General features: G+C 40.1%; 1 protein-coding gene across 4 annotated transcripts in view; it reads left to right on the top strand.

Moving 5' to 3' along the window:
• Positions 1–18,860, top strand: part of LOC136446808 (neurofilament heavy polypeptide-like) — a 57,716-nt gene that overhangs the window by 33,582 nt on the left and 5,274 nt on the right. For all 4 annotated transcript variants that reach the window (XM_066445402.1, XM_066445403.1, XM_066445400.1 and 1 more), the window contains 2 exons: positions 2,158–2,252; positions 10,030–10,216. In XM_066445402.1, the coding sequence (XP_066301499.1) occupies positions 2,158–2,252; positions 10,030–10,216 (282 nt within the window). The remainder of the gene's footprint in view (positions 1–2,157; positions 2,253–10,029; positions 10,217–18,860) is intronic.

The following is an 18,860-nucleotide window of genomic DNA, read 5'->3' as shown; positions in this document are numbered from 1 at the left end:
TTTGCATTTATTTAGCAGTATTTGTTGGGAAAGTGACATTTCTGAACATAACACCTGTCACCAGTGCCTATGTCTTTGGGAAAATACTGGGTCACAAGAAAATCAACTTAGTCATTACAAAGTCTTCTTGCTTCATTTACAAGTCAATTAAAAAAACTCCTTTCTAGTATTGTATTACAGCACACTTTTGTCTGTCATATGAAAGAAGACCTAGAGAAAAAATTATAGAGGCATATAACTCCAAAGCTCACTGTAAATTCAGTTTCAAAACTTCCACATGTGGGAACATTACCTGTAATGCTTTGGATCATGCTAGTATTTCAACGCAGTCAGAATGTTTCATTTAGCTCACAGTGGGATTTCTTCTACTGGAAAGCAATCCAGTACTAAGGACAGAGTGTCCTGTTGCTTTTCTAATCTTCTACATGTCAGCTTGAGTTTCATGCCTGAAAACTTAGGCCTAATATTTCAAATTGTTGCTGAATTTACGTGTCAATCAAAAGAATCTCCTTTCTATATTTAGTAATAAATGTATTTTTTTATGTCAATCGTATGAAAGACAACCAAGACTTATAGAGACATAGAACGAACAATCGTGAATTGCCAGCATCTCTTTTAAAAGTGGGACTTACATGTGCGCAACATTATCTCTAATGCTCTAGCATTTTAACAGGGTCAGGATATTTCATTTGGCTAATGTGGGTATGATGTCTTCTGGAAAGCAATCCAATACCAAGGACAGAGTGTCCTGTTGCTTTTCTAATCTTCTACATGTCAGCTTGAGTTTCATGCCTGACCACTGGTGCTGGTTTACAAATAGTTCAGCACCAAGGACAGGGTAGTCTTTACTCATCATCATCGGTCATCGCGCAGCGGCCGATCACACGTCCTCTCCACATCCGCCGGTCACTAGCCATTGCAGTGACTTCCTAACAGGCCCCAAAGTTGTTCCCTTGGCATCTAGCAAATTATACATAGAAACTTAAGACTTAAGGCGATTCCAAACCTTCTACATGCTCCAGATCTTATAAGAAAATGCTAAGGATAATACAGGACATGTCTTAACAAAGACATTTTTAAAACTGACCTCGAGTTGGCGTACAAACTCCATCTCCGGGTCGTAGAGAACCACGTAACTCGGCTGCACCTCGTGTAGGGTCCTCGTCAGGCTGTAGGGGTCACTGGGGGTCATGGGTCAGGGGAGGAGGATGGGGTTAGCATATATCAAAGGACAAATTCATCATCATCGGTCGGTCGGGCAGCGGCCGATCACACGTCCTCTCCACATCCGCCGGTCACTAGCCATTGCAGTGATGGAGAGACGTGAGCTTGCTGCTCTCAAACTGTATAAGTGCATGTTCAAATCAGACCATCCATTGCATGATCTGGTACCGCATGTTAGGTCAGAGGCCACTGGAAGGTCTCTAAGGAACTCTGGCGGAATAAGTGTCCCCTTAGCCAGGACGAACAGACTGCACAACTCTTTCCTGCACTGTACCATCTGTCTGTACAACAGTCAACTGCAGTCTGCGTCGTAGTTTGTTGTTATGTTATATTGTGTACATAATGTTATATGTAAGATCAACGCAATTCAGAAGTGCATGTATCTGAATGAATTATATGTACTTCTGTCATGTTGGATCAAAGAAATAAAAGATTTGAAAGATTTGATGGCCTCTGGGCTAAGGTCACCTTGACTACAGTATGTGGTATTAGCATGTAAAGTGGGGTCGTGTGGCACAACCGCAGAGCGTTCGGCTCTGAACCAAGTGATCCTGAGTTCAAATCCTACCATGTCACCGATCTTGTGCCCTTGGGAAAGGCACTTAAAACAACCTTCCTACTTCTCTCAGGTATGATTGAGTACCAAGTCTAGGTTAGGGATTTCCCTTGGATAGGACGTTAAATGGAGGTCCCATGTTTGGGGAGAGGCATACCCCATGCACGTTAAAGAACCCACCACACCTTTCCAGTATAGGGACATGCCCCGGTGCACGATGGTCCAAAACCTTACAGTCGGTATGTAGGCTACAACTATCTGCAACAGTCATCTACATGTACTTGATTGGGTAACCCTAGCATCACATTTGACTACGACAGAAACCCTAGCATCACATTTGACCACAAGAGTAACCCTAGCCTCCCGTTTGCTTACAGATCCAGGCATCCCAGCCGGGCTCCCAGTCCCCCCAGCCCGAGGAGAAGGGCAGAGAAGAGGACCTGGCGGCGGCCAGGATACAGGCAGGATTCAGGTAAACATCAATAACAACAAGTAAACATGTAAACAAAGTTGTTGTGATATACATGTAACGGTATATTTGTCTGCAACAGGTAGGGTTTAGTTGAAGATAAAAGGAAGACTAAGGCCAGAACAATTCCAATTAGTAAATTTGTCGGTTTAAAAAAAAGATTTCTAACTGGAAAAAATTATCAAGCTAACTACCAGTGCCTTGGTGCACTCAGTTTTATGGAGAGAATACAGTCACCTTCAAGCTTTTCTCCTTGCTCTCTGCATTAATGATATCTGCTTGCTACATTTTCATCTACAAACGTCCAAGAACCCAGGAAATAAATGGTGTGAGCTAAGTGAATGATGAGACAAAATTAGGTTAACAAAGCAAAACAGGCAGTCAGGGATGGCAGACTTCACTCCCTCAGATGGGAAGCGCCCTCTGGCAGAACATACAGAAACTGCACTGCAGAAATTCACACAGACAAACAGACACACAGAGAAGTAGCAATGGGAATATATCCATTCTAGATAAGCGAAAAGACTGAGCAAATGTTAAACAATTGATGGTGTCAAAAATACACTGCTCTTATTAGGTTGATAAGTTATTCAGTGGAATTTAAGAGTGTAATTTTATCTTCCTTTGCTAGGAGTCTCTGTGTGACCACCAAAGCCCACCTTATGCTGTTTGTCCACCAGCAATTCCATAATGAGCAGGAAATCCCAATCCCCACAAACCCCTGTCATACATCAGCCCTTTTATACTGTAGATCTTAAGATATTCGTAGTGGTTTTATATTTGCAGTGACGGCAACTCTTACAGCAAAATCATGACACTACAAATAGGTGTTGTTGTGCTACAGCACTGTTACTCTGTGTATAGTACTTCTTTTATTTATTGAATAATTGATGACACAGGGCCCAAATGCAAAGCAGTTTTAATCACTTAGCTGGGCAACCCTGGGTAAAATTGACAGGAAATGAAATTTACATAGATAGATACAGTGTTGTTTCGACCTTAGACTCAACGCATCACAAAAACCTCCTTTTCACTTTTACTACGAAATCAAGTTACGAAATCAGATCCACGCAAAGATAAATTGATTTAGTCTATCTTTTTGACCTATTATCTAGATATGGGGAAAATCTATGAAACGACAAATGCAATTGCTGTGGCCTTAGTCCTGCTCCCAGTAGATAGAGTGACAGATAGGCACAGTTATGCGAGGAGCACTTAGCATTTAATTCAACAGCTGTGGGTTCCCTGACCTACAATACCTGTTAAGATTAGTTTCAACATTAACCCCCTTGGTTATATTCATCATATTCATCGTTGGTTATATTGTACGTGCGTTATGAAAGACCCTCTGTCTTCTGCACATACTGCCTTGGCATTCCTCTCACCCCATTTCCTACATTTTTCTCTGAAAAGAAACATCTGATGACCTCATCAGTCCCTTCAGACAGAATGATATATTACACCTTCCCTCTGGGACATGTAGGGATCAGCCATGGGAGGAGCACTGATCAGCAACAGTTGTGGTTTCCCTGACCTGCAAAGTAAACATGATTATCTATGGGTGTCCCCTGTCAAGATTTTAGTGATAAATTATTTCAAAATTACCCTTTTTACTATGTATAGATACATCTATACATGTGAATTATGAAACTCAGACCTTCCAAACCCAAACACCCTCAATCATTGTTTTTTTCCTCCCATTTAATTTTGACTCTACTTCCTAGAAAAACATCCCAAGCCCTGCTATCCCTGTAGATAAAGTGACAAACTAACACCTGTCAATGTTTTGATAAAATATTGTTTCAAAACTGCCTGCTGTAGGATAGATAAATTCATGTGATGTAAAACTCATATCTTCTCATACCACATCACACATTAGCCTTTTTCCACCCATTACTTGGACTTTACATCCTAAAACAAATATCCCTAGCCCTGCCCTGTTTTCCTGTACATACTGTCGTTTCCTGTTCGCAGTTTTCCCCGGCAACCTCTGTCTCTGCAAACTTAAAATCACCAGCAAAAAAATTAGAATTGTACTCTCTTCTGCAAGCCAGCCTACCCCTTTGTTTTAACCACAAACTAAAACCACCAGGAACAGTCAATTTTCTCCCTACAGTGAAATCAAATCCCAGGAACTCAAAACCAGTTACTGTAGCTTGATGGCTAGCTTCTTCCCCCTGGGACATGTCAGGTGCAGCCATCACCAAACCTTGTCAGGTCCACTAACAAAATAAACACATAATTCTGGAGTGTAGGCAGGCCAGTTTCTGGAGCATTTCAAATCCCTTGCATATGAAACCCAAATAGTCCCCTTTTGTATTTTCTACAGTACATCATTCCTTAGCTTTCTTGTCTTTCTGGAAAAACAAATACTAGTAATGACAACAACAGTGGCCCCTGCCCTGAGTCCCAGCAGACAGAACTAGTGATAGATAGCCAGTGAGTCAGCTGGGACATGTAAGGCTGTTGTGGGAGGAGCACACATCCATAGTGATAATGGCTTCACTCCCACTCTTTTCCTGAGCTTTCTTGTCCATCTAGAAAAAAAAAATAACAACAGTGGCCCCTGCCCTGTCCTGAGTCCCAACAGACAGAGCTGACAGATAGCCAGTGTGTCAGCTGGGACATGTAAGGTGTTGTTGGGACCCCCCCATGCAGACCCTCAACAGTGTCCCCAGTGTCCCCTTCAGACAGAACTAGTGATAGATAGCCAGTGAGTCAGCTGGGACATGTAAGGCCATTGTGGGAGGAGCGCACATCAACAGTGATAATGATTCACTCCCACTCTTTTCCTGAGCTTTCTTGTCCATCTAGAAAAAAAAAAAATAACAACAGTGGCCCCTGTCCTGAGTCCCAACAGAGCTGACCTATAGCCAATGTGTCAGCTGGGACATGTAAGGTGTTCTTGGGGACCCCCCCATACAGACCCTCAACAGTGGCCCCAGTGTCCCTTCAGACAGAGTGACAGATAGCCAGTGTGCCAGTCTGGGACATGTAAGGCCGTTGTGGGAGGAGCAGCCATCAATAGTGATAATGGATTCACTCCCACAAAACAAACATGTCACCCCTGGGTGCTAGCTGGCAGCCATGTTTTTAATGATTTGGTTTCAAACCAGCATGCCTTTGATGTCCTATACTGTAGATGCAGAAATGTTCACGGTGGTTTTGAGTTCGAGTTTGAAACAATAATAGTGCTACAGTCACACAGTGGAACGGCTTTTCGCAGTGGTTTTAAGTCTGTGGTAAAGAGTTAACGGCGAAAAATGTGAATATAAAACCACTGCGAACATTTCTGCATTTACAGCATACTGCAAATCTGTAAATGTTCTGGTGGTTTTATTTTTTCTCATTTTCGCAGGGACCTCTCTACTGCAAATTTATAACACCACGAATTAAATGTATATCTGAAACTGTGTGCACCAAGATACAGCCCTTAGACTCTGTTTTTATGGTAATATTTCAATCTAGTGTTATTTTTTTACATCCAAGAACCAACGAATAAATTTGGTGTGGCATTATCCTACATGTAATAGCTAATAGCAAACTCGCAGCAATCTAAAAACTGCCCAAGTGAAACTGTGATATTGGCAGGGCAGGCAGGAAAATAAATTGAGCTGGAATGCCAGAGATGGCCGGGAGATTACTTCAACCCTAAACAGGAAGGGGGGGATGTGTTACAGGAACAGGAAATGGCCTCCTGTTGTAGTTTAGGCTGCAGTGATTGAAAGAGCCGCTAGGGGGCACGTCGCACCTGCTCCACCTGATGAATCAATGATATGTGGTAATCTCCAAGCAGATGTTTGGAGGCTAAATCGTTATGTTTTCCTAGCCTACCAACCTAAAATGCATGCAAATATCATCTTGAGAATCAAGCACATGCTTTCTAGAAACGTTGCCTAGAAATGATAAATATCTTTGAAAACTGTTCATCAAATTGTTAGTTGTCCTTAGCCTCTTTAAATGTGCCCATGAATCAGAAAGTATCATCAAAGATAAATACATACTAGTTAGATCTAGACTACATTGTAGGTTATCCATACCTAGAGTAATTGTCATAAAACTGTTTATCAAATTGTATTCTTCTTCTTCTCCAAATCATGAATCAGGAAGTGTCATCAAACTTTAAGATAAATACATACTTTTATTTGTAGATCTAGACTAGATTATCCATAGAGTATTATAAGCCATGTCACTTTGCCTCCCATTTCAAAGTTGTTTGAATCCAAAACGGAAGTCATTTCACGATACACCAAAGTCAATCCCTTTCCTGTAAACAAAGTCTTCCCACGAAATTGTCCAGAATGTAGATTTATTGTGCATGACATGTTTAACGTGCTGTCTGTTACTAACATGCCTGTGTAACATCCCCACCTGTGTCCGGAAATATCACAGGGAAACACAAGAAGAGTGAGTATCGTACAGGCCAGTCTTTTAAACACCAGTCACAAGTGCTGTGTTTTTTGCACCCAAAGCTTCAGATTCTGAATTGATATTAGGGTAGGGTAAACAGAGGAAGAGTAAATATTGTACAGGCCAGTCATTTAAACACCATTGCTGTGTTTTTTTGCACCCAAAGCTTCAGAATTCAGTTTAGTATAGTAGGATAGAGTAGAGTTTGGCCAATTAATTCCTTGCATAATGTAAGGATTACGATTTTGCACTGAGTCTCAGTCTGTTTTGTGTGCAATGCAAAATTACACTTTCAAGTGAAATGCAGGGAGTTAGAATTGCTGTGTTTTTTGCACCCGAAGCTTCAGAATTATTTCCAAAGTGTATATACCTCATATTAGAGTATTGGCACATTTTATTCCTTGTATAAAATTACAAGGATGACAATTTTACTCTGTTTGTGGCTCAACACAAAATAAAAGTCTGTAATGTAGTACACTGCCCATCCCTTAGCATAATAGTTAGAACTGTAGTATTTCCATTGCACATAAAACCTCAGAATCTATTTCAACTCGATCAGCACATTTCATTTGTTGCACATAAGTTAAGGATTACAACTTTGCACTGTTTGATGTCCAACACAGAATGACACAAGTGAAATGCAGTGTAGGACCATCATTGAGCAATAGTTAGAATTGCAATATTTCTTTTGCACTTTTAAACAACTGTCTCCTAATGCATTGTATTAAGGTTGCTCTTATTTGCCAATTAAATGCTGAACACAAAATTTTAAGCACCTGTACATAAAGACCACCTGGCCATTAATATACAGTCAAACTTGTGCAAGTGACCACCTCTACATAAGGATAACCTGACCATTGATATACAGTCAAACTTGTACAAGTGACCACCTCTACATAAGGATAACCTGACCATTGATATACAGTCAAACTTGTACAAGTGACCACCTCTACATAAGGATAACCTGACCATTGATATACAGTCAAACTTGTGCAAGTGACCACCTCTACATAAGGACCACCAGGCAAATGTGGCCACACTTTTTGGACCGTCCCTTACATAAATTTTTGCCATTGACACAAGTGTTAAGAATCCTGTCTATAGTGACCACCTGACCAGATTTTACTGTTCCCCCCTGAGTGGTCTTCTTGGTCAGTTTTGCCTGTATTTGGCTGTAGAAATTTCTCAGTCCCCTGAGTGGTCTTCTTGGTCAGTTTTGCCTGTATTTGGCTGTAGAAATTTCTCAGTCCCCTGAGTGGTCATCTTGGACAGTTTTGCCTGTATTTGGCTATAGAATTTTCTGTCCCCTGAGTGGTCTCCTTGGACAGGTTTGCCTGTATTTGGCTATACAATTTTCAGTCCCCTGAGTGGTCATCTTGGGCAGGTTTGCGTGTATTTGGCTGTAACTTTTTCTCGGTCCCCTGAGTGGTCTTCTTGGGCAGTTTTGCCTGTATTTGGCTGTAGGATCATCTCGGTCCCCTGAGTGGTCTTAGCTTCTTGGTCAGTTTTGCCTGTATTTGGCTGTAGGAGAAAATGAACAGAAATGACTTCATCAGTTTGCAGAGATCCTATCTACAGGGAGGAGGGTCAGATTTCCCCCAGGAGTGTTGTGTCATCATGATCAGCAGGGGAAAACATCCCATTACATTCCTGGGGACAATTCATGATAAAAAAAAAAAACACAAATTCATGTTGAGAAAACTGTTTTTTTTTTTAAAGTGTTCTTCCATGGCCCAGAATATCTGTTTTCTGCAAAATTTCATTCATGATCATTTTGTCAAAATTTGATGTGTCATCATGATCATCAGGGGAAAACATCCCTGGACATGATCATTACATTCCAGGGGACAGTTCGTGATACAAAAAAAAAAAATTCATGATTTGAAAAAGCTGTTAGTTGTTTTTTCTGGACTCAGTATATCTGTTTTGTGTAAATTTGGTTCATAATATTGCACAGTAACAAAGAGATGTATTCTTGTAGCTTCCTAGGTTAAAAATCCTTGATTTTTCTTCTTCATTCTAAAAAATTTTGAGTATTTTCAGACCTCTGTTTAGAACATACTCTGTTCTAGGACATGTCTACAATCCAAATTTGATGAATATGAATGTTACAGATGTGTCATCATCATCAGCAGGGGAAAACATCCCATTACATTCCTGGCCATGGGGACAGTTCGTGATGAAAAAAACAAAACACATATTCATGTTGAGAAAACTGTTTTTAAAGTGTTCTTCCATGGCCCAGAATATCTGTTTTCTGCAAAATTTGATTCATGATCATTGTAAATATTGCACATGTATCATTTTGTCAAAATTTGATGTGTCATCATGATCATCAGGGGAAAAACATCCCTGGACATCATTATATTTCAGGGGACAGTTCATGAAGAAAAAAACCCAACAAATTCATGATTTAAAAATGCTGTTTTCTGGACTCAGAATATCTGTTTTGTGCAAAATTTGGTTCATTATATTGCACAGTAACAAAGAGATGTATTCTTGTGGCTTGCTAGATTTTAAATCATTGATTTTTCTTCTTCATTCTAAAAAGCTTTGAGTATTTTCAGACCTCTGTTTAGAATATACTCTGTTCTAGGACATGTCTATAATCCAAATTTGATGAATATGAATGTTACAGTTTAGTCATCATTATCAGCAGGGGAACACATCCCATTACATTCCATTGGACAGTTCATGATGGGAAAAAAATGTTTTCAAAAAACTGTTTTTTGGTTTTTCCAAGGCTCAGAATATCTGTTTTCTGCAAAATTTGATTAAATTGTAAACATTGCACATGTATCATTTTGCCAAATTGTAAATTGTTGATTGTTCCAGGGGACAGTTCATGATAAGAACACAAATTCATGCTTGAAAAAACTGCTTGTTTTTTTCTTCAAGGGCTAAGAATATTTTTTCTTGCAAAATTTGGTACATGATATAACAAATTTTTTTGTAAATTCAAAAAAATTGTGGATTTTTTTTCTCTTCAATCTCAAAAACTGGATATTTTCAGACCTGTCTTCAGAATATACTCTGGTCGACGTCTCGACGACATGTCTAATTCAAATTTGAGAAGATGAATATGAATCTCACAGTTTATTCAAAACCCCATACTGTCATTGGAGCCACGTGGTCGAAAAACCTCCCGACCTGTCCACCCCTCCACCTTCCTTGCAGTGGTACGGCCCTCATTTACCCAGACCGTGCCTGTTCTATCTCATTGGCAGCTTATTTTCACAATCGTGAGGTGCCAAACGCCCCGCCTGACAACCTGTCTCTCCCAGGACATCTGGTTTACCTAAAAACCTTGCAAAATTCCTTCAAGAAAGCGCCTGCACGAATCTTAAAGAAAGATGCTTTGCTGTTTCAGGGGGTACCAGAGCAGAAAGCAGGCGAAGGCGATGAAGGAGCAAGAGGAACAGGAGCAGCCTCCTTCCGCTCCGCCGGCAGATGACGGCCCCAAGACGGACGGAGAGGCGGCTCAGCCCAAGGAGGAAGAAGAAGTCGACATTGACCTTAACGACCCCGAGGTGGCGAGCGCAGCTGCGAAAATCCAGGTACCAATCCTTAAAATCCAAACCTTTCCTCACGAAGAAATCTCCTTCATCCAAGCTCCTGCCTTTACATATTTCACCTACATGTACTAGCTTGTGACGGCTGCCATTTTTAGTTTAGAAAGGCAGGGAGTTTTTACTACCTCAAACCTGCCCACTAGCTGCAAGGTGGTTGTTTTTCTGTCAGTAAAAAGCTGCAAAAATCCAGGTACCGAACCCTAAATCCAAACCTTTCCTCACTTCTCTCTTCCCCGTCCCTCCTGCCTTTACATGTTTCACCTACCAGCTCCTGATGGCTGCCATCTTTAGGTTAAAACGGCAGGGAGTTTTTACTACCTCAGACCTGCCTCGCGGAAGCAAGGTGGTTGTTTTTCTGTCAGTAAAAACCCTCGGGTGTTGAACCGGGGGACTCAGGGCCACTGATGAATCGGTTGGGGTTGATTCTACGGCTAAGGAATCACCTGGGGGGCCGGAATTTGTATGTTTGTGATGCAGATGAGATGTTAGTATGGGTCTCATCTGCATGTTATACCTTTATGTAGGTTAGGGTGTTTTTTATTCAACGTGCTGAGATCGATTTGTCTGGATATGATATAAAAATCATGTTATAAATTGCATTTTTATGTTTCAGAGAAGACATGAATAAGTCACTGCTACCATATGATTATTGCCATAAATTTCATGATCATTTATGATGATTTTAAGAAACGATCATTAATACAGAAGGGGAAATATGTGCTGTAATAATTGTAGGGATTTTGAGATAGTGTGATTGAAAAATACTATTTTCATGCATTCATTAAGATGAATATACATCATTCACTACCAGTAATTGATCATGATTATTCATGATACTTTCAATTGAGAAAAAAATCATCTTATTACTATGTATTAGCACACATACCCACCTGTGATACTATAATATTCCTCCACGAGTGCAGAAATGTCTGTAAATGGTGCGATTGTTGCGGACCTGGAGGGATAAAGCATCACCATAAAAAGATGAAAGCGTTAGATTGGGTCTGGCTCCCAGTGGAGAAAGCTGCATATTGAAGGGTGCTGAATAATGAGTGTGGGGAGCTTCAGGTAACGGCAGGGGGAAATTCAGGTTGTAAATTCAGTGCATTGGCAACAAAACTGTCATCATTGTATATAATATTATGTAGGACTTAATTTTTTAGGAGGGAAATTTGCTTGGGAGGCATATGTTTTAAGATGTATGCAATTTTACAGTACAGTTACTACTGTCACAGTATTGTTTTAATCAACAAATACCTGAAAGCAGTGGAGAAATTACCTTCTGCATAGGGGTGTTATCAAATATGACTGTAGTTTTATGTATTTTTGCTAGGAGTTTCTTTTGTTTTCCAGAAAACATTCATTTGGGTTAGGCATACTGTATATTTTTGATAGATGTGGAGAAAGATGAATAATGAGTGTGGGGAGCTTCAGGTAACGGCAGGGGGGAATGTGGGTTGTAAATATAGTGCAGGGCCACAAAAGTGTCATCTGTGTATAGTATACAATACAGTTCAGTATGCAATATTATTATAATATTATTACATTCATTTGGGTTAGGCATATCTTTTTGATACATTCAAAGACAGCTGAATAATGAGTGTGGGGAGCTTCACTGGTAACGGCAGGGGGGGGAATTTGCGCTGCAAATTTGATACAAGGGTGCAAAAGTGTCATCAGTGTATATATTGTTATGTATTTTTGGTACATGTAGGACTTGATTTTTAGGAGGGAAATTTGATTGGGAGGAATGAATACGACCTTTTTTATGTTCTAAATTAATTATGAACTTATCATGGCATATCTTTTAAAATGTATAATGTCAATCATACAGTACAGTTACTAATGTAGTGTTTTAATCAACAAATATATGCATATCTTTTAAGACATCTTCAATTATACTCTGATAAGCTATTAATGCATGAGTGTAGGGCATATCAAGCAACAACAGTGGGAAATGTGTGTCGTAAATTCAGTGCAGGGGAACAAAAGTGTGATCAGTGTACATATTTTTGACATATTTTTTTGGGTAAATTTGATAAGGAGGCATATCTTTTATAATGTATGCAACCATGTACTGTTACTGTTAAAAGTAGTGTTTCAATCAACAAATGCCTTGAGAATGCATTAAGCCAAGCATGGGAGAAATATATGCTGTAAACTCAGTGCAAGGGTGCAAAAGTGTAATCATGTAAACAAACAATCATGTATTTTTGGAACGACTTTCTTTGATTTTCATGAAAAATTCAGTTAGGTTAAGCATATCTTTTAAGAGATCTTAATGCACTGTTAATCAACTTACCAGTGAAGGGAACATGAATCAAAATTAAGCATTTTGGAAATTGAATGCACAATCATTCATTTCTAAGCAAAGGGATGCAAAAAGATTCAAACAGTTGATACATATCGATTGGGAGGGGGGGTGAATTGAATTAGGAGGCATATGATGAATTAATGTAACTATGGTATGCAACTGTTACTGTAGTCTTCTAATCAAGGTATGGGTTGAGGCTGCAATACATTTTAAAAGATAAGCCTCCCTATAAAATTTCCGTCCTAAAAAATCAATATAAACAATAGACAAAAATGTTCGCGGTGGTTTTAGGTTCGCGATGAAACGGTCGCCGAACATTTCTGCATTTGCGGTACCGTACTCTCCAAGCGTTTTTAGGCGTTTTTGTTGGGCTTTCTACTTTGTTTTGTTTTTTTAGTCTCTATTTGGGGTATATAGAGACAAAAAAAACATGACAAACTAGAAAGCCCAACAAAAACGCCTAAAACATGTCAAAAACCAGCCGGAACCCCTCCTCTGCTTAGAGAGTAACATACTGTAAGTTGTTTCATTTCCCCAGATTGCTTTGACATGAGAGTGAAGAATATATTGGCTCCTTGGCCCTTCCTTGATCCTGACGTCTGTTTCTTAAAGGAATTTCATAAGAAAGCATTCGGCCATGATCACACGGCCCTGAGTAATGCCATCAAGAATTTTGTTTGATATATTTTGCACGTAACATTCAAGACTGGTGAAATTTCAACCTCCAAATCATATCAAAACAGGAAATTCCTTTAAGAAAAATGGGCGCAGCCCCAACCAAGATGTCCTGACCCAGGATTGAACCTGGTGAAATGTGGTCCTCAAAGGACATCAAAACAGTTCAGCTGTAGTAATAAAAAAAAAACATGCCCATTTAATGTGCTTGAGGCACATGCTCTAACACTGGACCCCCATTTTGTGTTCCTTCCGAAAAACGGGTGTAGCCCCAACCAAGATGTCCTGACCCAGGATTGAACCGGGGTCTCCCAGTTAGCAACTTATTGGAACTAAGAGCTCAACTGAGAGGCTGCTAGGGGGGATGATGGTATTGGCGCAGGCGCCTAGACTCTACGGTGAGAGAGCTCAAGAATAAACAGGGCATTAAAACATTGAAAGCCTTTCTTGGTGGGCTTTTTGGTGAACGCTTGGCAAGTCTGGGGTGGGTATGACAGTTCAGACTTCATAATTTTAGAATTTGTTGACAAAAACGACCTTTCTTCATCTTTTTGTCTTCTGGACCCCCGGGAGATAGTGTGATGGTCGCGAGCAGGCCTTTATAAGGGAAATGGACCGACTCAAGTGCTCTCGCTCGGGGGTGTTTCCCCGGAGACTAGCCGTATAGAAGTTCTCGTAATTCTGATAGATGACAGTCTACAGAACTGGTAAAAATTTGAGGGTAAGTTTTCTTGGTCAGGATCTTTAAATTTGGTTCCTGAGATAATGACACCTAATTTCTGTCAACTTCCCCATAGGGATGCATGTATTATTGGCCCAAATTGGAATGTCCTAATCCCCCCGCTACCAGCAGTTGAGCTACAGGGGCATCCCTGACAAAAGTGTGCAATTTACATGAAGCCATTAGTGAAAATGATGGTAAATTTATCAAACCAGACCAAACTGAGTCATTCAAATTGTAGAGTGGTGGTTAGTCACAGAAGGCCATTATCCATGCATAATTAAGAAAGAGCTGCCACTTTTGATTGATATTTCGTTACTCGGAATCAAATTTTCCTGGATTTATCAAATTAGGAAAGATCTATTAAAAGCGGGCACAAAAGAAGCCTTTAGTCACTCCAAGCTTCTGAGATCAATGAGATTTCATGTCTACATTTGGATACATGAAAAGAGGGCTGCATTTGGGGCTGTAAAAGGATTGATTAGTTTGCTACATTGTGGCAGAACTTGTTGCGTTGTATCGATTTTTGTGACATTGTTGCTAAGAATATCCGTGCGTGGGGAGTTGCATTTGATGATCTACATGCAAGAATGTGTTTTTGCCGCCCGGCGCTAGACCAATCAGAAATACAATTATTCAACAGTCAAAGACGTCCCGGTAAACAATCATGATTTGTGCGCGTTACTGCAGGACTCGAAATTCATTTTTGGGAATAGGTGCACTGGTGCGTTGATGAAGGTTAGACATCCAGGTAGTAAGATACGCCAAAAATAGTTTCTCAAGCAACTGGATAAAATTTTGAAACAGACAGACATTTCAGACAGCATCTGAGTCAGGGACTAACGATAAGGACTGGTGCTGCGAGCTAAGCTGAAAATTTAGGTGCACAGAAAATGAAGTAGAATGTTACCCAGCAGATGGAGGTTACATCGTATTTTTCCACCTCTTGCGACTCAAATCCCCCCCCTGGTCCGGCCTGACATTTATGGGCATGTACCCTCGGGTCCTCGTATTGATGGAAACTTGCAACACGCATTATTGTAGAATAGATTGTCTGGAAATGAGTTTTTTCTACGTGAGACAGAGTTTAAACATACAGGAGTTTGTAGTTTATTGTTATTGATGTTAGCTTGGAATGTAGTCATCTACAGCAGTTTGTGAATTGATTGATTTCAACCTTGACTTGCATAGATTTTTAGGAGGTTTGCGCCATTTTCAAGGTCGTATGTGCTTACTGTGGAACCAAGATGGCCGCCCCTCAGCCTTCCATCCGTACCATTTCATGACAAGCCATAAAAAATCAGCCCTGCAAATAAGCTGATGGCAGATTCCTTGATCATAAAATATTCCTGGACCAGTGGGATACAAATTTCGAATTCATTATTATAGCACTGTTGTCGCTACCAATAATTTTCTGATTTCTTATCAATGCATGCAGTTATATATAATTAGGCTGCACCAAGTAATTTTTATGGATGACGTCCGGGCGCGCATTGATTTTGGTCTGTACCCAGAAAAAAGACAAGAAATTCTGCTTCCTGTAACTATGACCAAAGAGTTACGACAGTGCCGCAAATCGTTAGATTAATGTAAAACTCGTCACGCAAAATGCATATAACTCGTCACGCAAAATGCATAAATAAGGAAGTGGCTACTTACTGACAGGATGATCCTGTCATCAGTAGAAAAAATTGGATCATCCTGTCAGCAGTGCATTTTTTCTACTGCTGACAGGATCGTCCTCTCAGTAGTGCAATTTTTCTACTGATCATCCTGTCAGCAGTGCAGATTTTTCAAATCTAGACATCTTGTTTTTTTCGGGCCTTCTTGTTTTTTTTTCGCGCTCTCACATTAGATTTAGGGTTTCCAAAGGACGTCATCCATAAAAATTACTTTGTGCAGCCTTATACATAGTAAGGAAGAACAAGCAATTGCCATCATAATTCACTGCAATTGTTGAGCATAATGCATTCAGTTGGAAAGGCTCCCTTTTCTCTTAATGTCTCAATAAGAATTTTGATTTATCAGCACAGTTGCATCATTTTCCCTGTTATGCGTGCAGTTTGTAATCTATGGTTTTTACATGATGGTAAAAAATAATTCATATAATTATAGAGTGCAACTGTTGAGCATAATGCATTCAGTTTGAAATGCTCCCTTTCCTCTTAATGTCTCGAATATGAATTTTGATTTATCAGCACTGTTGTAAAGGCTTGAATTCTCCAAAAAAAATTTCCATTTTCAAACAATGTGTCACTGTGCAGTTAACTATGGTGTATGGTAAGAGAGAACTTGTCTTGCAGTTCCTATTGATATGCACAGCGACTGTTGAGCTTAAAATAATACGTTCAGTTGGAAAGACTCCTTTTTCTCATGATATCAATGTGAATTTTGATTTATCAGCATGTTGTATTTAAGGCATCATCCCTTTTTCTGTCAATGTGTGCAGTTAACTATCATGCATGGTAACAGAACAGGCAATTCCTATCATTAAATGCTGAAGTCTGCCCTCCCTACTCATCTCAGGATGAATTTTGATTTGTCGTTTCGATTTCTGTTGTAAAGGCATCGTTTTTTCCCTCCTATTTTCCCATTTTCTGTCAATGTGTACAATTATCTTCAATTTATACATTGGAAGAAAGGACAAAAAATTGTAATTCCTATCATTAGGCCACGCCAATTCAATTTATTGGTTCTCAGACTTATCAGAATTATTTGACCTACGTTCATTTCAAACCAACAGTGTCTGTTCCAAATTAACCAGTGTTTTTTTATTATACCTGTTCAGTGTTTTATTTTGCCCTAAGCCGATTTCTAGTTTCTTTCGGGCCATGTGATAATTTGGCTTGAGCCGCAATTCCCAGAGCAATCTCATAATGGTCCCGTCCTGTCAGTGCCTGTTCACAATTTACTAAGGCCTTGAAAATCCTGTCCTATGCTCCGCTTGTCAGTGCCTGTTCACGAGCATATCGTAATCCGATAGGCTGTTTCTAGGATCCGTCCCTCCGTCCCGGGATCGAAATTTGCTCGTTGGAACGAACACAAATTTCAAACCTTCCGTCCAAAAAATCTGAACTCGATGACATGAAAAATGTATTTTCTAAGCTTAAAATGACAGATTTAACAACAAAATTAAGAAATTTGGCTCCCAAACAACGAGTTGGATGGAAAAAAATTAAGCTGAAGACAACCCTGATGGTAATGATCCTGTCCTATGCTCCGCTTGTCAGTGCCTGTTCGGGAGTGCATCTTAATGATCCTGTCCTATGCTCCGCTTGTCAGTGCCTGTTCGGGAGTGCATCTTAATTGACTGAGCCACAATAAAAGTACTAGTTATTAGACAGAACTCACGTGGTAATTGCCTGTGCTCAGTCGGGTGCGATGAGGTGTGTTGCAGATGAGCTAGAGATATTGGGAGTAGGGAGGGGGGAGACAGTGAGTTATAACGTTGCTGTTTTCCGCTGATAGCGCGCTGTTTTCTAATCGTAGCTGTTTTTTGGCTGCAAAGCTAGAGAAATGAAATGTAGCAATCGGAAGACAGTTCAAAAAACAGTACATACGTTTAGGCAGGCAAAGCAAGATTGTCATAGTCGACTACAAAGGCCTATCCGACAGCAAATTGGAGCTTGACTTGAGATTATAGGGGAGATATTGAGAGGAGGGAGGTAGGAGACAGTGAGTTATAACATCGTTGTTTCCGCTGATAGCGCGCTGTTTTTTGGCCGCAGAGCTAGAGAAATGAAATTAAGCAATCGGAAGTCAGTTGTTGCATATTCAAAATACAGTACAATGTCATACATTTAGTCAGGCAAAGCAAAATTGTCATAGTTGACTACAAAGGCCAATCTGACAGCAAAACAGAGCTTGACTGAGTTATAACGTTGCTGTTTTCCGCCGATGGCGCGCTGCCTTTTGGCCGCAGAGCTAGAGAAATGAAATTAAGCAATCGGAAGTCAGTTGTTGCATATTCAAAATACAGTACAATGTCATACATTTAGTCAGGCAAAGCAAAATTGTCATAGTTGACTACAAAGGCCAATCTGACAGCAAAACAGAGCTTGACTGAGTTATAACGTTGCTGTTTTCCGCTGATAGCGCGCTGTCTTTTGGCCGCAGAGCTAGAGAAATGAAATCAAGCAATCGGAAGTCAGTTGTTGCATATTCAAAAAATAGTACATTTAGTCTGGCAAAGCAAAATTGTCATTTAGTGATCTACATGCAAAAGCCAATGTGAGTCAGCAAAACATACTCTCCAGGCAGAGGAGTGGGTCCGGCAGGTTTTTGACGTGTTTTTAGGCGTTTTTGTCGGGCTTTCTACTTTGTCATGGTATCTTTCTATCTTTAACTATCTTTAAAGATAGAAAGATACCATGACAAAGTAGAAAGCCCGACAAAAACGCCTAAAAACACGTCAAAAACCTGCCGGACCCACTCCTCTGCCTGGAGAGTAGCAAAACAGAGCTTGACTTGAAGTTGTATACGGGGGTATTGTGAGGAAGGAGGGAGAAGACAGCCAAGTTATAATTTCGCTGTTTTCCGCTGATAGCGCTGTTTTTTTATTGCAGCTGTCTTTTGGCCACAAATCCGGAGAAATGAAGCTATCAGAAATCTGAAGTTGTATCAAATTCAGAAAATAATTTGTGTACATGGGCAAAGCAATTTTCAGGCCATGTTAAACTGCCAATTAAAGCAATCTCTGAAAGCACGCCGTTTTTTCTATCGCAGCCTCCTTTTGGTCGCAAAGCTGGAAAATGAAGCCATCAAAAATCTGCAATGGAGCAAATTCAGAAAATAGTTGATGTAGATGGACAAAACAATTTTCAGGCCTTGTTAAACTGCCAATTAAAGCAATCTCTGATAGCGCGCCGTTTTTTAATCGCAGCCTCCTTTTGGCCACAAAGCTGGAAAATGAAGCTATC

This window comes from Branchiostoma lanceolatum, chromosome 13 (genome assembly GCF_035083965.1).
Source record: "Branchiostoma lanceolatum isolate klBraLanc5 chromosome 13, klBraLanc5.hap2, whole genome shotgun sequence".
Lineage (NCBI taxonomy): Eukaryota > Metazoa > Chordata > Leptocardii > Amphioxiformes > Branchiostomatidae > Branchiostoma > Branchiostoma lanceolatum.
Note: the sequence above shows the minus strand (reverse complement) of the source record. Positions and strands in the feature narration are given on the sequence as shown.